Source organism: Epinephelus moara, chromosome 14 (genome assembly GCF_006386435.1).
Source record: "Epinephelus moara isolate mb chromosome 14, YSFRI_EMoa_1.0, whole genome shotgun sequence".
Classification (NCBI taxonomy): domain Eukaryota; kingdom Metazoa; phylum Chordata; class Actinopteri; order Perciformes; family Serranidae; genus Epinephelus; species Epinephelus moara.
Genome location: NC_065519.1, coordinates 223,495 through 246,635, shown reverse-complemented (window position 1 = coordinate 246,635; position 23,141 = coordinate 223,495). Strand labels below are relative to the sequence as shown.

Sequence of the window (23,141 nt, the reverse complement as noted above, 5' to 3'; positions counted from 1 at the left end):
TCCTACACTCTGCAGCTCACCTGAACATGTCTGACTGATGAACAGTGTAACAGGGAAGAGGAAGAATATGAGTTTTGATTTAGGGGTGAACTGTCCCTTTAAAACCAGGTGCTGAAGTAAAGGTGCTCTGTGGAGTTTACATTTAGATGATCTCACCAACACGCCTTTATCTCTGACACATGAACACATTTCCTTCTTCAAACATCTGAAAACCTGTTTTGTTTGTTTGTTTTTTAATATTCGAAAATGCTCAGTGTTTACGTCCATGTTTACTGTAGTTTTCTTCTTCTTCACCGTCTTTACTGACACACTGCTGAATGTTTTCCACCAGCTGTGGAGTCAAACTGAGTGAAGGAGGACACGCCCTTCAGAGACCTTCAGAGGTCATAACCTCCTCACAGCACCTCTAACCTGACAGAATGTCCATGTTAACACAGTGATAATGGTTAATAACACATCAGCTGGTCCTAACAGTGTGACTTCAGTACAGCTTCAGTGTAAACGTCGCCTTTGGCACGTGACTCCAAACATAAAAACTGTCAACAGGTCACATTCTGGATCTGTAGCTTACGATTCAAGCAAAACTCCAACAGACCAGAGTCAGAGAGTCCCAGAGTCAGAGAGTCCCAGAGTCAGAGAGTCCCAGAGTCAGTGAGCCCCAGAGTCAGAGAGTCCCAGAGTCAGTGAGCCCCAGAGTCAGAGAGTCTCAGAGTCAGAGAGTCCCAGAGTCAGAGAGTCTCAGAGTCAGAGAGTCTCAGAGTCAGAGAGTCCCAGAGTCAGTGAGCCCCAGAGTCAGAGAGTCTCAGAGTCAGTGAGCCCCAGAGTCAGAGAGTCTCAGAGTCAGAGAGTCTCAGAGTCAGAGAGTCTCAGAGTCAGAGAGTCCCAGAGTCAGAGAGTTCCAGAGTCAGTGAGCCCCAGAGTCAGAGAGAAACACAGAAACACTTCCTGTTTCATCATCACCTGTGTTCTTTAAACTCTTCTTTTTATTGTGAATTCTCTCTCAAACACTAACTTAAAACACCTGTGGTGGAAAAACTGGTTGAAAAGCAAACAGAAGAGCCAACTTCAACGTTTGACTAGTGACAGATGTTAATTTCACACCCTGCACATCGCTGCCTGGCAGAAGGTCCACTGCTGAAACACAACACACCAACAAACATGTTGGTTTATTTACAGGTGAGGAGCGCCAACGCTCAAACACAAACCACAACCTACAACATGGTGTCAGTTTGGACTGAGCGCTGATTTCGACACACGTCACTAAATACAGATTAAACATCAGAGACAAAGTGGAGACGGGATATAAACTTTAAATGTGCAGAGTTACAACACTTCATGTTTGTGACTTCTCTAACAGAGAAACGTTGGAATCTGATTTCGACACACAACACTTTATACAGATTAAACATCAGAGACAAAAAGGAGACGTGTGAAGGGTTCATTAGTTGTAGTAGTTAATTAAAGTTACAACACTTCATGTTTGTGACTTTTTGAGCAGAGAAATGTTGGAAGCTTTAAAAAAGATACCAATAACCAAAGAAGCAGAGGATATTTACCTTGCTGGATTTTCTGGCTCTGGGTTTGCTGGCTCGGACGACTTTCAGAGTGTTGTGTTGATCTGCAGAGACAGGATCAATGAGTGAGAGTGACATGATGGTAGTTTTAGTTTAAACTACAGGAGTGACAGACGTCCAGTGAGCAGGTTGCTCCCCACTGGAGTAAAGAGGTGCAGTCATGTACTGTTCATGCTCTGCTGTGAAGCATCAGGGTTTTCTGTCAGTGCAGAATGAATAAATACCCTCCCCTGCCCCCAGGGACCCAGGGACACAGCTACTCGACTAGTTGAGGGTGTTTTGTGTACAGCCGGCAGCGGTATGCGGCTGCTTCTGGGCAGGCAGTTGCATGCTGGGAGTGGCCCACTGCAGGCTGACAGTGCCTATCGCTGAGCAGAGGACGGTGGGGTTGATAAGAGACGCAGGGCCGAGGCGTCCACATGAATGGGTGTATGCTGAGACGTCCACCCTCTGAGCTGGTCATACAGTAACACTTGTAAAACGATGCCTGTGCTCTCGTCAGAGTCCAATATAGCTCCCCCTGGACTCTGTGAGCTCTGACACACATTCACAACTCAAACTGCTGCAGAGCTGCTCCTTCCTTCAGATCACACATGAACCAAATGTCACCACGACTATGGCCTCATACAGCAGCCGTCTGCTCCCTCCAACATTCAGACTGAAATCAGTCATCAGCTTATCAGTCTGACATCCTACAGACAGTTATTATGTTCTAGTCATGAAGTTTAAGGCGACTGTACAGAAGAGATTAATAAAAAAGATCAGATAAATCTGGAGCGGCAGAGGACAACACATCCTGGCAAAAACACTCCTACATTTTCCATAATGCAACAGTTTGGTCCCTCACACACTCCCTGTTTGATAAACACACACGCACATGTTTAAACTCCACAGACCCTCAGTCTGTAACAAACACTTCATGTTTTAAGTTTTTAATGTCAGGTTGAACCTGATGACATCATTATGTCACATCAAAAGCGGCAGATGAACTGCATGTGTAAAATTGGTGAAGTAGCCCTTTATTATCATTTATGGGGTTAAACTTCTGATCCTGTTGTACTCAGAGTTTAAAACATCCAAAACATTGTTCAACATTTATCAGAAACAATTTGTGATCATCTGTTCAGTGTTAAAGTTTCTGTTTAACATCATTATAAAGTGAATATTGTTGAGTTTTAAACTGTTGGTTGGAGAAAAGAAATGATTTAAAGATGTAGTGTCTCTCTGAGGAGATCATGACGGACATTTTCTACAGCTGAAACGATGAAGTTAATTATTCGGATTAATAGACATAAAGTAAAAATAATCAGCAACTAATATGATAAATCAATTAACAGTTTATCAAACGAGACATGTGAAGGCATCACACTGGGCTCGGACACTGCAATGGTATTTGGGATTCATATCTATAAATTAATCTGCACATTAGTCGACTCGATGCTTGGGTCGTAGGGCACAATGATGATTTTCACAGTACGATAACCATCTCAGAAAATATCGTGTTTTCACAGTGTTACAGAATTAATCTTATTATTGTCTTAAGGAGCCTTAAAGACATAAAAACAGGTTTTTTTTTATTAAATTGATGTTTTATTCCTGTAATCAAAACTTGAAACCAGTTTTTAATGTTAGTGTGTGTAAAGTTTCTGTTTTCTCCACCCAGTCAGCTTTATTAGATAAGAAAATGTTCACAGTATAACTGTCAACTCTTATATCACAGTATACCTCAACACACTGCTACAACTGAACTTCAGTCATAATGAACTATTTTGATAAATAATTATCTGTTAAAGCCATTTATAAAGGAAACATAGCAAAACAGCTGCCGGGTGTTTTTCACTTCTGTCATTTCACACATTTAAAAAACAATTTAAAAATCAACTGACAAGATTGTTAAAAAATGACTTTAACTGTAATATTGTTTCAGCTTTTTTTCTTTTGCAAAACCGTTGTGTTTTTACTGGTTGAAATAATACTGAGTTCTGTATTATACATCATTCTGAATGTTAATGATGTGTATTTTTACATTTTTGTCAGCAAGGGACTGTTCTTTATTTATCAGAGGAGGAGGTGGCTGTTTTTATTTTGACCCTCCCTGAACCTCCAAATATTTTTCTTTGAACATCACTAAAACTTTTAAAGGTAAAAAAAAACAAAAGCAAGTGTTTAAAAGACAACATGTTACATATTGCCCTTAAAAAACAATTGTTTTAAAGAAAAAAAAAATCTGAAGAACATTCACCAAATTTTTTTAAAGAAAAATGTTGGATATTTTCTGTAAGAGATCATCATCATTTTTTAAAAAACAAGCTGCATGTTTCTTTTATAAACTTTTAAAGGACAAAAATCGCCAAAGATTATTAAAGGAAACCATCCAAACCCAAGGAGATAATTTTTTCTTTTAAAATCAGCGGTAAAATAAACACAAAACACAGCTATTAAAAGTTAAATGCTCCTACCCTCAGACAGAAGTAAAAAAAACTGTTTGACATGCCTCCACCTTTAGCAACATTTTAAATGAAATGTAGAATAAAGTGATTCTGATGAAATATAATATTTTAAGATCAGACTTGGTTAAGTGTGAAGTGTTTGTGGCACCTGATGTGTCTGATAAATATTTGGGTGGTTTTTAAAGAAAAATGTTTTCTATAAAAATTGTCTTGTTTTCTTTAACAATGGCTTTTTAAAGCGTTTTAAAAATTGAAAAAGAAAATCTTAAAAAAAAAACCTCATTAAAAATTACTTCTTAAAAAATAAAAAAAAAACTTCCTTCTTAAAAAAAACACCTTTTAAACCTTTTTCAAAAATGTATTAAAAAACCTAATAAATAAAAAAATGACTTTTTAAAAACTGATTTTTTTTTATTACAAAATTACAAATCTTTTTTCTTTTTTACTGTTTCAAAGTCGTTTTTTAAGAATCGGCAGTGAAATAAACACCAAATACAGCTGTTTAACTTCTTGTGCCCCTCTGAGCCAAAATAAAAAAACATGAGTCCCTTCCCAGAGCTAAAGTAATTATTTGACATGCCTCCACCTATTTGCACCCCCCCTCTCATTAATAACGAACAGTCCCTTATAAATCTTTAGGTCTTATTTCCTACATACTCGCTGATGAAACATGATAAAAACAATAGTTGTATTAAATTATTTCAGCCCTAACCTGACCTGTAGTGGGTGTCCCACCTGTTGGAGCACCTTACTGAGTGTCAGCAGTGACGGAGCAGAGCAGCAGGAGGTGGGAGGAGGACCTGCAGGCTGACAGGCCATTGGACATGAGGAACGTGTCTGTACAGCAGCAGTTAGCCTTAGCTTCACTTTATACCCTCACACAGATTAAACACGAGGCTGTGTGTGCACTCGGACAGTTTCTGGCTGTGTGCTGTGTCACACCAACACCACCCACCCTCCGTCAGAGCAGGGTGAAGCTCAGGGTGAAGCTCAGTTAGCTGGTTGCAGCTAAAAGTTGAGCAGTTGTCAGAATCAACACGTGGTGCTCAGGAGCAACCCGAGCACAGCAGAGGGGGGATGGGACAGACATGCCACCATCAACACCTCCTGACATTCAGCTCCGACCACCTGATTCAACATTTAATAAGTGTTTCAATAAAGTGTGGATCAGATTAAAGTGTGTGTGTGTGTGTGTGTGTGTGAGTGAGTGTGAGTGAAAGTGAGAGAGAGAGAGAGAGAGAGAGAGAGAGAGAGAGAGAGAGAGAGAGCAGGAGGCTGTCAGAGCTGCAGAGACACGTTAACACTGCTGCTGCATGTGTGTGTGAGCTGACACCATACTGTCACTGTCACTACCTTCATCATCATCACATTAAGTTAACCCTCCTCACCTTTGTCCTGAGAGCTGGAGCCCACACTGCTGCTGCTCGGGACCCGTCCTGTGGTCCTCTTGGTCCACGGGTTGACTTTGGGTGGAGGAGCTTCAACAACTTTCCTCTTCACCGCCTCACCTGTCGGCTCCGCCGCGCTGCCGCCGCCGCTCTCATCGTTTTCTTTATCGTTTTCTTCGCACTTGTTGTGTGTGTCCGCCTCCGAGCCTCGACTGTCCCCCGGGTCCCCTCTCTGGGGCTTCATGTCCCCCTCCTCATGTCGAGTCTCCTCGGACTTGTTTTGGTTCTGGTCCTCCGCAGCTCCGGAGCTGGCCGCTGTCAGACCCGAGCCGACCTCAGTGGACATCCTGCTAGTTTCCTACCAGCGCTCGGTGTTAAATCCAGTGTGACTCTTTGGTCCTTGTCCTCCTGTCCCGCAGAAAGTTGGTGAGGAGCTCAGGAGGAGACCGCATCCACTGCTAAACAACTTCTGGGCTGGACCTCGTTAGCCAGCTAAAGTTAGCCGACTAGCTCCTGAAGCTAACTGTTAGCTAAATGTTGTTGTTTTCCGCCGCGATCGACACTTTAATATCAATAAGCCGGTACCGGAGAGTCTGTTGTCCGTCAGCGGGTCACCGACACACCGTCAGCTGCTCCACCCGACACTTTTCTCTGAGTTTAGTCACAAAAAAACAAAGTACAGCAGCGACCTCCTCCTCCCTGCTGTCTGACTCTGTCCACACTCCACCACGCTAACGGCTAACGGCTAACTGCTAACGGCCAGGAGCTCGTGCTGCCAGCTGCTGTAAACAGTCACTCTGCTGCCGCCCGCGGCCACACACCGGTACTGCAGCACCACAGACTGTAGGTACAGGGCAGAAGAAGAAGAAGAAGAAGAAGTAGTACTCGTATATTTTACTTAAATTAAAGTAACGTCACCACAGAGTAAAAGTACTCTGATCTGTTACTGAAGTTAAAGTAACGTCACCAGAAATATAATTAAGTATTTAAAGTAAAAGTACTCATAAAGCAGACCAGCCTGTTTCATGATATTATGATTATTATAATTACTGATGTTTTATTTTATGATTGTTCCTAACTCATGTGAAATATCTGAGTACTAAACAAATAAATAAAATGTATTATATTATTATTATTATTATTATTATTATTATTATTATTAATGTGTTCATCACTGTAATGGTTCAGCAGGTGGAGAATTCATCGTTTAGCCTATATTTTTTATGGATAATCTGAGTCTCCAAAATAATAAAAACTGATCAACAGATAAAGAATAAACACGTACAATATTTACTACAGGGATGTAAAGCACAGGTGTAACTGTACCTCAGGGCTGTAATGAAGTACAGTACTTGGGTAAATGCACTCACCATGTTACATTTACGATCGGTCAGTGATCGATCAAATCAATATCACTGATCATTTAACTGATTGATCGACAGTCTGAAGTTTATTGAGATAAGTCTGAGAATATTCACATCACAGGGTTGAGTATCTCCCAGTGTACACAGATACACACTTCAATATACACAACACCATTCTGAGGACATCATGAGACAGAAACTGATTTATATTTATATATATATCTTACTCAGTGACATCACTCTGTGTGCTGAACACACCTGTGTACGCAGGTACAGCAAGACCGCATGTGTGACAGACATTTAATCCACTGTTGTTTAAATCAGTGTCGACATAAAACCTGGAACATGTCAGACATGTAAACACCACACACATGAACTCACCCAGCACACACCGGCCTGAGACACATGTTGACAGAGTGAATGAGCCGAGAGAGTTTGGATGGTTTTAACAGGACGATCCCAAAGAGTCTCTAAACTACAATCTGAGTCTGTAAACTACAATCTGAGTCTGTAAACTACAATCTGAGTCTGTAAACTACAAACTGAGTCTGTAAACTACAATCTGAGTCTGTAAACTACAATCTGAGTCTGTAAACTACAAATTGAGTTTGTAAACTACAATCTGAGTCTGTAAACTACAAACTGAGTCTGTAAACTACAAATTGAGTTTGTAAACTACAAACTGAGTCTGTAAACTACAAATTGAGTTTGTAAACTACAATCTGAGTCTGTAAACTACAATCTGAGTCTCTAAACTATGAGTCTCTAAACTACAATATGAGTCTCTAAACTACAATCTGAGTCTCTAAACTATGAGTCTCTAAACTACAATCTGAGTCTGTAAACTACAATCTGAGTCTGTAAACTACAATCTGAGTCTCTAAACTACAAACTGTCAGGTCTCACTTTAACATCAGGACAATGATCTCAGACGACATATAAAACCACCAGGAAACATTAAAACTCAGTTTGGAGTTATTTTTATTGAATTCTTTTTAAACATTTTCATCAGATGTCAGAATCATTGTCAGTTATATCTGATCACAGGAGATGATTCATATTAATAAAATATATATTATTCAAAGTACTGATAAAATAAAATCAGGAGGTTATGAATATAACTGGTGTTCTGTGAGGTGCAGCACACACAGGATGGACTCACCAGGACACCATCCCCTTAAATCATGACGAGTAAACTGATCCACTTAATGATTCTGAGTCAAGCAGAACTCTGTGGTCTAACTAACACCTGTAGAGTTCTCTGAGTGTTTATAGAGTCAGTGGGAATCGAATCGTCGGCTCACAGGGCTCAGACTACAGATGATTATCAAACAGAACCAACACTGAGAGCAGAGACGTCCACATCACGGACAAATGTCCCAGTGTCGGAGCAGATGACTCGACTCGGGCTCTGGTGTAGATGAAGGGATGTTCCTGGAGAAGACAGAAGACAACCTGTCAGACAGAAGACAACCTGTCCTCAGGGACTGTTCATTGTTTATCTTAGTGGGGAGGNTTGTTTATCTTAGGGGGGGGGGGGGGGGGTGCTTAAAGAGGGAGTCATGTCCAGTTTAATTTTAAACACTGGGGAGGGACTTAAGTTTTTTATTTTACTGCTGATTTTTTAAAGAAGAAATGCTCAGTTTGAGATGAGATAGACGTGTTCAAGTGAGGCTCCGCTCCCTCATACAAGTCAAACAATTTAAAAACTCAATTTAACGAGAAGAACCTTTGAAAGCTTGATAGCAACAGTCAGAGACAATGGGGAAAACTACCAAAGCCAAAGGTGCTGAAAAACAACCCACAGACGACGCTAATAGCGAGGCTAACGCTAGCGCCAACCAGGTGGAAGCTAGTGGTCAGCACACCGACGCTGCGCTGCCAAGCGAGATGCCAACTGCGACAGACATCATGTCTGCCATCAGCTGGCTGAGCCAAAACGTCGACTCAAGGTTTGACACACTCCAAATATCTCTCGCGGATCTGAAGCAAATAATGGCAGATGTCGAGCAAAGAGTTACTTCAAATGAGAGCAGCCTGAACGAGCATGAGTCCCGAATCAAAGCCCTGGAAGACCAGTGTGCAAGATGGGAGGACACAGCCCAATCGTTTGGCGAGAGACTGGATGACTTGGTCTCACGCTGCAGGAGGCAAAACATTTGCATTATTGGAGTCAAAGAAGAACTGGAAAAAGGTAATCCCACAGACTTTGTTGCCAAACTCATTCTGAAGCTACTGGGAGAAGAAAACATTGGCAACAAACCTGTCAAAGTTTTTTTTTCCTTTTTAAAGATATTTTTTGGGGCATTTTTGCCTTTTTAGATAGGACATTTGACCGTGAAGAGAGAGGTAATGACATGCAGCAAAGGGCCACAGGCTGGAGTCGAGCCCGGGCTGCTGCAGCAACAGTCTTGTACATGCGGCGTCTGCTCTGTCCACTAAGCCACCGACGCCCCGCAAACCTGCAAAAGTTGACTGCACACACAGGGTCCGCGGCAGGGCAGCTGCGGCTGCAGCTGATGGCCCTCCCCGCCAAATCATCGCACGGATCCATCATGACCCAGTCAAGGAGCACATCCTGAAACTCTCTTCACAGGACCTTCCCGGACCTGGGTCCAGCAGTAATGAAGCAACGGCAGCGATTCGACAGCATCAGATCCAGATGCAGAGCGGCGGAGCTGAGATGCAGCTTCAGATATCCAGCGACGTTTGTGGTGTTGGTCGGCTCAGACAGACGCTCATTCACCAATCCGATGGATGCTGAGAAGTTCCTTGACGATAATAAAGTACCACGGTAGATGGATGCCCCAGTTAAAGGTACAGAGAACAGCTGAATCCCGATGCAGGTCACGACTGACTCCAGCTATGGCTTCTCGACGCACATGGACAGTTTGTTTATGATTCTCGTGGTAAGGAAGGGGCGGTCACAGGCACAGGTTATTATGGGAGGTTATGAGCCTCGCAGGTTAGATCTAGGTGATGTTCGTTCTCAGAGGGGAGGGAAGGAGAAGCAGAGGGCCCCGGAGGACACTAATACATTGTTTTTCTTTATGGTTCGGTTTTATTTTTGTTCATGTTCTGATGCAGCATCTCAGGTGTTCTTGTACTACAATGGTGGAACTTCTACAGCATATTTAGGTGTAATCTATGCTTATCACATGAATATGGGTGCTTGTTATATCTTCAAATAATGGGGATGTTGCAAGAATTGTGAGCTGGAACGTCAGAGGCCTGAACCATCCAGTAAAGAGAGGGAAAATATTGGCACATTTGAAAAGCTTAAAGGCCGATGTCATTTATCTACAAGAGACACACATTGGGTTGAGGATCACAAATATTCCAATCAAATTTTGGGGCTAGAGCCAGAGGAGTAGCTATTATTATTATTAAGGAAAACGTATCATTTGATCACAGATGCACCATTGGGGATCCCAATGGCAGATTCATAATTGTATCAGGAACACTTAATGGTTTCCCAGTAACCTTGATAAATATCTACGGTCCAAACTTTGATGATCCATAATTTTATCAAACAGTTTTGAATGGAATTCCAGATGGGGGCGACACAAACATTATAATGGGGGGCGACTTCGACTGTATAATTGATGCCTCTTTAGACAAACACCAGTGAATAGTAAATCCAGTGAGGTGCTAAAAAACATAACGTACAGTCTAAACCTTGTTGATATTTGGAGGCTACATAAATAACCCTGCCACAAGAGCCTACTCTTTTTTTCCCCAGTACATAATTCTTACTCAAGGATCGACTTCATGCTGTTAGACTCTAAATTGATTCCCAATGTTGTAACCTTGCATTACAATAATATTTTGATAAGTGACCATGCTCCAGTGTCCCTTGATATCAGATTTAACCACCGTAAGAGCGCTTGTGCTTGGAGATTTGATAACACAATCTTAAAAGATAAAAGCTTCTTGAAATATATGTCAGAAAGGTTGGCCTGAAATTATACCTACAAATGATGCAGGAGATGTTGACGACTCGACATTATGGGAAGCTATTAAGGCAGTGCTCAGAGGCAACATCATTTCTTACATAACAGGTAGGAAAAAACAGTCAGAAAAAAGATCAGCGGAACTGGACGAGTCCATTACCGAATTAGAGAACTCATACTGAGTCTCACCAGACCCCAACACCCTGAGTACGATAATATCCCTGTGACAAGAATATAATGCAATTTTATCCTCTCGGGTCAATAAGCAGTTAAATAGAATTAAACAGATGCAATGTGAGATAGGCAATAAACCCCAGAGAAATTAGTAGCATGCCAACTGAGGCACATTCAAGCCTCGCGAGCTATACACAGAATAAGATCAGTTTCGGGAACGCTCCTCACAGACCCACAGAAATAAACACACATTTTATGGAATTCTATTCAAAATTAAAGCTGCAAGCAGCGATGAACGGGCCCTCGCACCTTCATGCAACTCGGGGGGGGGGGGGGTGGCAGGATGCCGGCTCTAATGATATGGCTTGTTCGTATATATGTCCTTTTAACCACAGCATGTGAATGTCAGGTTAATGAAAAAATACGTGTCTGAAAAGACGTACTTCCTGTCGCTGCTAGGTGGCATTGTACTCTATACTGAATATTGACATACAGATCTTTTCAGGGCGGGACTGTCATCAATCCTGTGACGTTTGGGGAAGATTGGAACATGAATGCTGGAGTTACAAACCACTTCCTGTTTTTGGAGACACATGGACATTAAACGTCTTGCCACAGTCACACGGATTGACGAAAACTCATGATTCTAATAACTTTTATTCTTCAAGTCATTTTGGTGGGACAGACCAAGGTTTGAAGTCCATCGGATAAAATCTCTAGGACTAGTTCCTTAATTTACAAGCCCTGGAAATGGGCAAAAATGCACAAAAGTGGCACAAGTAAATTCAAAATGGCTGACTTCCTGTTGGGTTTCCAAGAGGCTTTTTTGTATGTCTTAGAGTGTTACACATGCCTACCAAGTTTCATACATGCAGGTCAAATCAGCTTTGGGGGCTGCTTAATTGAAATATTCTAGGGGGCGCTGTTGAGCCATCTTGGTGCATCAAAGCACAAAGATCACTTCAGACAACAGGACTTGTGACCTGTGATGTGTATGCCACGTTTGGTGAGTTTTCAAGCATCCCTTGTCCCTTCAAAACAACATCGTGTTTGATGGTGAACAAGGCGGCGCCACGGTGACAGTGTTTGATGAAAACTCAAAAGCTTCATTTTTAAGTATCATCAAGGTCTAAGGACTTAGACCAGCAAGTTTGAGGTGGGTCTGATTAACCTGCTAGAAGAGGGACATCAAAGAATGTATAAAGTAGCTTTCTGTTGCCAGTAGGTGGCGCTATGGCGGTGATTCAAAATTCCTATGTAGATGTGTTCAGGGCTGGACTGTCATCATATGTGTGAAGTTTTGGCAAGATATTCCCACGTGGAGTCAAGTTACAGCACCGTTTATCATCATGGCGAAACATCAAAGTTCGCCGCCAGGCCATGGCCACGCCCTTCGACGAAAACTCACAGTTTCCACAATAAAGCGTCATCAAGGTCTCGTGGCTTTTTTCACCAAGTTTGAGGTGGATGTGGTGAAATATGTAGGAGATATTCATCAAAGTCTAAAACATGACCTTTCCTGTAGCCAGTAGGGGCGCTATGTTTATCTCTGATTATTGACATGTAGATGTGTTCAGGGCGGGACTGGCATCAATCTTGTGAAGTTTGGGCAAGATTGGACCATGTATGCTGGAGTTATAAACTACTTCCTGTTTAGTGGCGAGTCCCCTAACTTTGACGCCATCCCACGGTCACACGCACTGACGAAAACTCAAGCTTTTGATAACTTTTCATCTTCAAGGTCTTGGGATGGGACGGACCAAGGTTTGGTCAAGTAAATTCAAAATGGCCGACTTCCTGTTGGGTTTAGAGCATGCCACCAAGAGGCTTTTTTGTACGTCTCAGAGGGTTACATAAGCCTGCCAACTTTCATACATGTAGGTTAAACTAGCTAATAAGTGATTAATGGTGGAGGGTTAGGGTCACACTGCAGACCCCCCCCGATAAATACAGAACAGTCCCTAATAAGAACTTTATTATCTCCAAACACAGACATAGAAATATGCTGAACATGTGCTACCTTTGATGGACAGATGAGTTTTACCGGCTCTGAAAATGTCTTGATCTTCTCTTTGGCTCCGTCAGGCTGAAACTGAGACAAAAGACGACCCACCGCAGGTCACGATACACAAAACTTTATGTAGATGTAGATGAAGATGTCGAGTGAATTCAGTGATGTAAAGTTTCAAAAGTAAACTCTACAGAATATTTAATGAAGTCAAAGTGTTGATACAAACATCAGTAAAATATTTAATAACAGTCATTATAGATCTTCATCTTCATCATCAGTTACCATGTTGTTCCACAGTCCCTTAGCCAGCTCCTCGTGGCCCCTCACTGTGAAGTGGAAACAATCTGCTGTGAAGAAGCTCAGGTCCATCGACCCGTCCTGGAGGGACACACAGACAGGTAAGAGACAGACACACAGACAGGTAAGAGACAGACAGACACACAGACAGGTAAGAGACAGACACAGACAGACAGGTAAGAGACAGACACACAGACAGGTAAGAGACAGACAGGTAAGAGACAGACACACAGACAGGTAAGAGACAGACAGACACACAGACAGGTAAGGGTCAGAGACAGACACACAGACAGGTAAGAGACAGACAGACAGACAGACAGACAGACAGGTCAGAGACAGACACACAGACAGGTCAGAGACAGACACACAGACAGGTAAGAGACAGACACAGACAGACAGGTCAGAGACAGACACACAGACAGGTAAGAGACAGACAGACACACAGACAGGTAAGAGACAGACACAGACAGACAGACAGGTCAGAGACAGACACACAGACAGGTCAGAGACAGACAGACAGACAGACAGACAGACAGACAGGTAAGAGACAGACACACAGACAGGTCAGAGACAGACACACAGACAGGTAAGAGACAGACACAGACAGACAGGTCAGAGACAGACACACAGACAGGTAAAAGACAGACACAGACAGACAGGTAAGAGACAGACACAGACAGACAGGTAAGAGACAGACAGACAGGTCAGACACAGACACACAGACAGACAGACAGGTCAGAGACAGACACACAGACAGGCCAGAGACAGACACACAGACAGGTAAGAGACAGACACACAGACAGACAGGTAAGAGACAGACACGCAGACAGACACACAGACAGACAGACAGGTCAGAGACAGACACACAGAAAGGTCAGAGACAGACAGACAGACAGACAGGTCAGAGACAGACACACAGACAGGGCAGAGACAGACACACAGACAGACAGGTCAGAGACAGACACACAGACAGGTCATAGACAGACAGACAGACAGGTAAGAGACAGACACAGACAGACAGGTCAGAGACAGACACACAGACAGACAGACAGACAGACAGGTAAGAGACAGACAGACAGGTCAGAGACAGACACACAGACAGACACACAGACAATGTGTCTGTAGCAGGTTTCATTAAGGTGTAGGAGATGTGATTATTAAAGACTGTAATTACAGCGCCCCCTTCAGGCTGAGTCAGGTCAGATGTCTTCAGCAGTGTTTGAACACAGCTTCTAATCACTGGGTAAAACTTTCTGTGTCTGTGTCGCACCATCTGATGAGAAGTTATGAAAACATTTGTGAATGAAAATAATAAACCAGCAGCAGAGTCCCCTATCTGAGTAAATAATTAAAGATACATCCTGTTAAATGTGAGACTCACAGGAAGTCTGGGAGGACCGGCCGTCTCTAAATAAGGCTGAAGAACAACAGCAAAGTCCTTTTTGAAGAAACGATCTCCGCTCAGAAGCTTCGTTAATCTGCTCTGTTAACAAGAGAAATCAGAGAGCAGAACGACATCACCACGATGTTCCCTGAGGGCTGAACACAGATTAAAACTGATGGATTATTGTCAGGATTAACAGTATTATCTTCAGTTCATGACCTCACCTGGAACTGGAGGTTCACCTGCAGCAGCTCCGTCAACTCAGTGGAGTTTTCTTCAGGTTTAACCAGACACGAGCAAAATCTCCTGTCAGCAGATTATCACACTGTTGGATTATTAGATTACCACACTGTTGGATTATTAGATTATCAGATTACCACACTGTTAGATTATTAGATTATCAGATTATCACACTGTTGGATTATAAGATTATTAGATTATCACACTGTTAGATTATTAGATTAACATATCACACTGTTGGATTATTAGATTATTAGATTATCACACTGTTTATTATTAGATTACCAAATTATCACACTGTTGGATTATTAGATTATTAGACTATCGCACTGTTGGATTATTAGATTAACAGATTATCACACTGTTGGATTATTAGATTACCAAATTATCACACTGTTGGATTATTAGATTATTAGATTATCGCACTGTTGGATTATTAGATTAACAGATTATCACACTGTTGGATTATTAGATTATCACACAGTTAGATTATTATATTATCAGATTATCGCACTGTTGGATTATTAGATTACCAAATTATCACACTGTTGGATTATTAGATTATCACACTGTTGGATTATTAGATTATCAGATTATCACACTGTTTAGTATTAGATTATAAGATTATCACACTGTTGGATTGTTGGATTATCACACTGTTTATTATTAGATTATCAAATTATCACTCTGTTGGATTATTAGATTATCACACTGTTGGATTATTAGATTAACAGATTATCACACTGTTTATTATTAGATTATCAGATTATCACACTGTTGGATTATTAGATTAACTGCTCATCACACTGTTGGACTGTTAGATTATCAAATTATCACACTGTTGGATTATTAGATTATCACACTGTTTATTATTAGATTATCAGATTATCACACTGTTGGAATATTAGATTAACAGATTATCACACTGTTGGATTATTAGATTAGCAGATTATCACACTGTTTATTATTAGATTATCAGATTATCACACTGTTGGATTATTAGATTAACAGATTATCACACTGTTGGATTGTTAGATTATCAAATTATCACACTGTTGGATTATTAGATTATCACACTGTTTATTATTAGATTATGAGATTATCGCACTGTTGGATTTTTAGGGTAACAGATTATCACACTGTTGGATTATTAGGGTATCAGATTATCACACTGTTGGATTATTAGGGTATCAGATTATCACACTGTTGGATTATTAGATTATCAGATTATCACACTGTTGGATTATTAGATTATCAGATTATCACACTGTTAGATTATTAGATTATCAGATTATCACACTGTTGGATTATTAGGGTAACGGATTATCACACTGTTGGATTATTAGATTATCAGATTATCGCACTGTTGGATTATTAGGGTATCGGATTAACAGATTATTGATTTTTTTTTTTAAAAAGTGATAGTTCAGATTTTCTGATTGGCGTGATGTAAAGACAGGTGACGACAGGTAAGGACAGGTGAGGACACGTAAAGACAAGTGAGGACAGGTGAGGACAGGTAAAGACAGGTAAAGACAGGTAAAGACAGGTGAGGACAGGTAAGGACAGGTAAAGACAGGTAAGGACAGTGGAGGACAGGTAAAGACAGGTGAAGACAGGTGAGGACAGGTAAAGACAGGTGAGGACAGGTAAAGACAGGTGATGAGGACAGGTGAGTACAGGTGAGGACAGGTGAGTACAGGTAAGGACAGGTGAGGAGAGGTGAGTACAGGTAAGAACAGGTGAGGACAGGTAAAGACAGGTGAGTACAGGTAAGTACAGGTAAAGACAGGTGATGAGGACAGGTGAGTACAGGTGAGGACAGGTCAGTACAGGTAAGTACAGCTAAAGACAGGTGATGAGGACAGGTGAGTACAGGTGAGGACAGGCGAGGACAGGTGAGTACAGGTAAGGACAGGTGAGGAGAGGTGAGGACAGGCGAGGACAGGTAAGGACAGGTGAGGAGAGGAAAGACAGGTGAGGACAGGTATAAACAGGTTAATATAAGGTAACCTTTGCAGCTGACAGCCCAGAGTGGGTCTCTGAACTTCTCTGAGAGGCTTCATGGGAAGAATCTGCACCACGTTGACGATGGTCCTGGGGATCTGAAACCAGAGCAGCACCTTCAGTGACATCACTTCCTGTCTCTGTCTGTCACACCTGAGAGTTTCAGTCAAACTGAAGAACAATCAACTTTCACACTGACAGTATTCAGACATGTCTCAGGTGAAGAGTTTAACCTGTCTTTACTGTGTATCATCTTTTATGACATAACTGGAGACAGATGAACTTGTCTTCTGATCAACATGTCGTTAATGACAGCATTAATCTGAGTTCATGTTCTCACTGAGCTCTGAACTCATATACTCACAACTGTAAAACTTCAGTTAGTAGCCCCGGGATATTGTTTACTGTAATCACTGAACTCTACAGGCCTGTATTTGACACAGGCTTTTATCCTGTTAAACGCTTTATCCTGTTAAAACAATTTATCCTGTTAAACGCTTTATCCTGTTAAAACACTTTATCCTGTTAAACACTTTATCCTGTTAAAACACTTTATCCTGTTAAACGCTTTATCCTGTTAAAACACTTTATCCTGTTAAAACACTTTATCCTGCTAAACACTTTATCCTGTTAAACACTTTATCCTGTTAAAACACTTTATCCTGCTAAACACTTTATCCTGTTAAACACTTTATCCTGTTAAAACACTTTATCCTGTTAAAACACTTTATCCTGTTAAAACACTTTATCCTGTTAAACGCTTTATCCTGTTAAACGCTTTATCCTGTTAAAACACTTTATCCTGTTAAAACACTTTATCCTGTTAAACCCTTTATCCTGTTAAAACACTTTATCCTGTTAAACACTTTATCCTGTTAAAACACTTTATCCTGTTAAACAGTTTATCCTGTTAAACACTTTATCCTGTTAAAACGCTTTATCCTGTTAAAACACTTTATCCTGTTAAAACACTTTATCCTGTTAAACAGTTTATCCTGTTAAACACTTTATCCTGTTAAACACTTTATCCTTTTAAAACACTTTATCCTGTTAAACAATTTATCCTGTTAAACACTTTATCCTGTTAAACAATTTATCCTGTTAAACAATTTATCCTGTCAAAACACTTTATCCTGTTAAACACTTTATCCTGTTAAAACACTTTATCCTGTTAAACACTTTATCCTGTTAAAACAATCCTCACAACTCAGATTAATTTTTATTTCACTCCCTTCTGATTGTTTTGATGTGAGGACTCTTACAGACTGAAGGATTATGAATGAGTTACAGAGTAATCCAGGATCAGAAACACATTTTGAGGTAAAAACAACAACCAAAGATCTTCTATATCAAACCAGACCAGGCCTCTAATAGAGACAGGCCTTTACCTGTCTGAATGTGGAGCTACACTGGGTTGGTAAAAGAGACCGGGCCTGAAGTTTCACAGTGAGTACAGTACTTGAGTATTTCTACTGAATGTAACTGTGTACTCTGAGCAGCTGGACTTTAGTATTTATTATATTTGTTGATGTGTGATGTCGTTGTGAGTGATGACGTGTCACCTGGTCCATCATCATGTTCAGAGCTGCTGTCATGTGATGAATGAAACGGTCCGGAGAGAAGAGAGTCTGTGAGGAAGAGGAGGAGGCTCACTGTTACACTCTGACACAACCCTTCATCTCTCTTTGATTATTTATGTCCATTTAAAGGCTGAATGTTAACCTGTACAGTTTTGTGTCTCATAATTATCATAAACCATTGAAGTCAGACTGTGGGGAGGAAACACTTTTTAATTTTTAATATGCATCAGATTTAAAGAGACGGACGCTGGTGGAGAACTGTACCTGATGTGTTTCACCTGTGAACACAAACACACAGTGACGTCACAGAGTGGTGACCCCACACACACATTTAAACTGCTCACAATCATGTTTATGTTGTTTATGTTTTTATTAATGCAGAGTTTGAAACACACAACATGGATAAAGATAAATAATGAACAGAGCAGAGCGTCAGGAAACTTTATCTGAAACATTCACCTTTAATATTGTTAAAGAGAAAACTAAATAATGACGTATAATAACAACGATCACAGAAACACATTCATATTAAACTCTAACTGAGCGACTTGTCTTACTTTGTCTTTGCAGTAGTCACAGATGTCATTCATGCCGATGAGCATTGTCACCACCTTCCAGTCCTCGTCATAGTTCAGACCCTGACAGAGAGCAGCTGACTGTGAACGCCACGACAGGAAGTAAACACATTCATCATCTCAAAAACAGAACGCAGAGACTCACCGGGTACGACCTGAAGGTGTCGATCATGTGTCTGATCTGATCTGAGACATTCCTGCAGATCAACATATGCACACGCACACACGCACACACACACACACACACACACACACACACACACACACACACATTAAACACCATTATATCATTTACAGTGATAATTAAATTATTTTGATGTTTGAGCTGAAGAAGAAGATGATGAAGACTGTCAGAGTCTGAACTCTGTAACAGCTGCAACATGACAATTATCTTTAATTGTTATAATTTATTTATTGACATGATGTCACTGTTTACATAAACCAGACTGTAATCTATCTGTAACTGATAAAAGGTGGGGTGGGCTCCTGCACCAGAAAGGTTTCAGTATGAAACATATCATTTCCTGTGTTCTGGTGAATGTTTATGCACCAACTTGTTTAATTTTCTGCCTCAGTTTATGACGGAAATGTCTTTAAGTCTGTCCTCTGCTGCCCTCATGTCTTTAATGTGAAGGGGGGACAGATGGGGACAGATGGGTAAAGTTCTGTGGACCCACCAGCCAACACAGCGAGCTGATGACCTGCTGCTCCAACTAAAAAGTACAGATATAACATGAACCACTGGTTCTCAACCAGGGGTCAGAGGATCCCCCGGGGTCCTTTCAGAGCTCCAGGTGGTCTCAGATAAATGAATAAAAGTTTATTGTCACCATTTAATTCAGTGTAGAGGTGAACACAGTGAGAGTCATGAGAGCAACTGCTCTGATCAAAGGTTTCACCTCCTCCACAGCTACCTGCTCATTCTGGTCTTGAATCTGACAACAGACCTGTTTTTCAGACGGATGTCCCTCAAGAGAAACCTCATCAAACAGGGGTTGGTTATCTGATGTGTGTCACTTCAAGGGCCGTTGATATGAACACAGTTGAGGACCACTGAAATAGTGACGGTGTGAGTGGGCGGAGTCTTACAGTGTGTTGTGGCCAGTGACGGCGAAGTTGAATCCGGTCTGGTTGATGGTGGTTGGCTGGCCGTGGAAGGTCCACACAGGTGACGGACCCAGCAGTTTGGGATTGAAGAGTTTAAAGATATCTGGACGACCAGATGATCAAACAGTTAAGTGACTCATATCTGATAAATAAAACACAGGTCATGCTGAAATAAAACACAGGTCATCCTGAAATAAAACACAGGTCATCCTGAAAATTATTGAAGTGTAGCATGTTTTCTTTAAAAATCAATCTGAGGAAAATAAAGTAACGTACTCGCCAGTGTGATGACGTTTTGATACGTTCCATATCCTCCAATGCTGCAAACAAAAGAGGACAGGGGACACACAGAGGACACACAGATGACACAGAGGACACATAGAGGAGACAAAGATGACACAGAGGACACATAGAGGAGACACAGAGGACATATAGAGGAGACACAGAGGACACAGGACACACAGAGGACACACAGAGGATACACAGAGGACACACAGAGGAAAATTAATGAACTGATGATTTAATGATCTGACGATTTAATGATATGATAATTTAATGATCTGATAATTTAATGATATGTTGATTTAATGATCTGATAATTTAATGATCTGATGATTTAATGAACTGGTGACTTAATGAACTGATGATTTAATGATCTGATTTCTAAATGATCTGATGATTTAACGATCTGATGATTTAATGATCTGATAATTTAACGATTTGACGATTTAACTATCTGACGATTTAATGATCTGACGATTTAATGATCTGATGATTTAACGATCTGACGATTTAATGAACTGATAATTTAATGATCTGACAATTTAATGATAATGATCTGATGATTTAATGAACTGGTGACTTAATGAACTGATGATTTAATGATCTGATTTCTAAATGATCTGATGATTTAACGATCTGATGATTTAATGATCTGATAATTTAACGATTTGACGATTTAATGATCTGACGATTTAATGATCTGATGATTTAACGATCTGATGATTTAATGATCTGATAATTTAACGATTTGACGATTTAATGATCTGACGATTTAATGATCTGATGATTTAACGATCTGACAATGATCTGACGATTTAATGATCTGATGATTTAACGATCTGACGATTTAATGAACTGATAATTTAACGATCTGACGATTTAATGATATGATGATTTAATGAACTGATGATTTAATAATCTGAAGATTTAATAAACTGATGATTTAATGATCTGAAGATTTAATAAACTGATGATTTAACGATCTGATGATTTAATGATCTGATAATTTAACGATTTGACGATTTAATGATCTGATAATTTAATGATCTGACGATTTAATAAACTGATGATTTAATGCACTGATGATTTAATGATCTGATGATTTAATGAATTGATGATTTAATAATCTAATGGTTTAATGGTCTGTCAATTTAATGATCTGATAATTTAATGGGATTTAATGATCTAACGATTTAATGATCTGATGATTCAATGAACTGATGATTTAATGGTCTGACGATTTAATGATCTGACGATTTAATGAACTGATAATTTAATGATCTGACGATTTCATGATCTGATAATTTAATGGTCTGATGATTTAATGATCTGATAATTTAATGAACTGATAATTTAATGATCTGACGATTTAATGATCTGATGATTTAATGGGATTTAATGATCTAACGATTTAATGATCTAATGATTTAATGAACTGATAATTTAATGATCTGACGATTTAATGATCTTATAATTTAATGGTCTGACGATTTAATGATCTGATGATTTAATGATCTGATGATTTAATGAACTGATGATTTAATGGTCTGACGATTTAATGATCCAATGATTTAATGAACTGATAATTTAATGGTCTGACGATTTAATGAACTGATGATTTAATGGTCTGACGATTTAATGATCTGATGATTTAATGATCTGACGATTTAATGAACTGATTATTTAATGATCTGACAATTTAATGAGCTGTGATTTAATGACCTGATGATTTAATGATCGGATGATTTAATGAACAGATGATTTAATGACCTGGTGATTTAATGATCTGATGATTTAATGAACTGATGATTTAATGAACAGATGATTTAACGATCTGGTGATTTAATGATCTGATGATTTAATGAACTGATGATTTAATGATCTGTGATCTAATGATCTGATGATTTAATGATCTGACAATTTAATGATCTGATGATTTAATGAGCTGTGATTTAATGATCTGATGATTTAATGAACTGATGATTTAATGATCTGATGAATTAATGATCTGATGATTTAATGAACTGATGATTGGATGATCTGATGATCAGCTCTGACAGTTGTTGATCAGCTGATTCACTGAAGCTGTGATGTTTGTTTACCTCCAGGACACGTGACGAAATTCAAACGGTGTGGCCAAAATGGATGACCCATTGGCGCCGATGGCCGTCTGTGACAAAACACAGGAAGTATCTTTAACCCTTTAATGTCCACACCAACTGGGAACATTTCTGTGTTTAGATTTGAACTTGTCTCACAGTCAGAGAGTCTCCCAGAGCAGCGATGACTCTGATGTCTGCAGCTTTGACACGTTCAACTGGAACAGAAGACAGACAGGAGACACAGAGACACAGTGAGACACAGAGACAGAGACACAGAAACACAGTGGGACACAGAGACAGACTCATATACTCACCTGAGGTGGGGACGGTGGGAGATGGACTCATATCAGGACAGACAAATGGAGGATGCAGTGGACGTCGGAGAAAATCTGTTCCTAAAATGTCCTGCAGGAAAAATCAAGCAAAGGCTTAGTCCAACAAAGCAGGGTCCAACAGAGACAGAGTCCAACAGAGACAAAGTCTACCAGAGACAGAGTCCAATAGAGACAGAGTCTACAAGAGACAGAGTCTACCAGAGACAGAGTCCAACAGAGACAGAGTCTAACACAGACAAAGTCTACCAGAGACAGAGTCCAATAGAGACAGAGACAGAGTCTACCAGAGACAGAGTCCAACAGAGACAGAGTCTAACA

General features: G+C 40.3%; 2 protein-coding genes across 3 annotated transcripts in view; both read right to left on the bottom strand.

Annotated features, from left to right (window-relative positions):
• Positions 1-1,340: 1,340 nt before the first annotated feature.
• LOC126401168 (la-related protein 1-like) lies at positions 1,341-6,171 on the bottom strand. The gene is made up of 2 exons (XM_050062284.1): positions 5,413-6,171; positions 1,341-1,618 (listed from the first exon to the last, which is right to left on the bottom strand). The coding sequence occupies exons 1-2, from the start codon at positions 5,756-5,758 to the stop codon at positions 1,515-1,517; spliced, it is 450 nt and encodes a 149-aa protein (XP_049918241.1). The 5' UTR covers positions 5,759-6,171; the 3' UTR covers positions 1,341-1,514.
• Positions 6,172-7,760: 1,589 nt separating this feature from the next.
• The window catches only part of LOC126401163 (phospholipase B1, membrane-associated-like), a 26,301-nt gene continuing 10,920 nt past the window's right edge, over positions 7,761-23,141 (bottom strand). Inside the window, exons 3-17 of one of the 2 annotated variants that reach the window (XM_050062275.1) lie at positions 22,803-22,893; positions 22,645-22,703; positions 22,489-22,556; positions 20,381-20,424; positions 20,087-20,207; positions 19,143-19,194; positions 18,980-19,060; positions 18,405-18,470; positions 16,849-16,940; positions 14,820-14,901; positions 14,593-14,694; positions 14,386-14,484; positions 13,197-13,292; positions 12,924-12,995; positions 7,761-8,210 (exon numbers count right to left, since the gene is read on the bottom strand). In XM_050062275.1, the coding sequence (XP_049918232.1) occupies positions 8,091-8,210; positions 12,924-12,995; positions 13,197-13,292; positions 14,386-14,484; positions 14,593-14,694; positions 14,820-14,901; positions 16,849-16,940; positions 18,405-18,470; positions 18,980-19,060; positions 19,143-19,194; positions 20,087-20,207; positions 20,381-20,424; positions 22,489-22,556; positions 22,645-22,703; positions 22,803-22,893 (1,245 nt within the window). In that variant the 3' untranslated portion in view covers positions 7,761-8,090. The remainder of the gene's footprint in view (positions 8,211-12,923; positions 12,996-13,196; positions 13,293-14,385; positions 14,485-14,592; positions 14,695-14,819; positions 14,902-16,848; positions 16,941-18,404; positions 18,471-18,979; positions 19,061-19,142; positions 19,195-20,086; positions 20,208-20,380; positions 20,425-22,488; positions 22,557-22,644; positions 22,704-22,802; positions 22,894-23,141) is intronic. The other variant, XM_050062276.1, reaches the window with a different exon arrangement.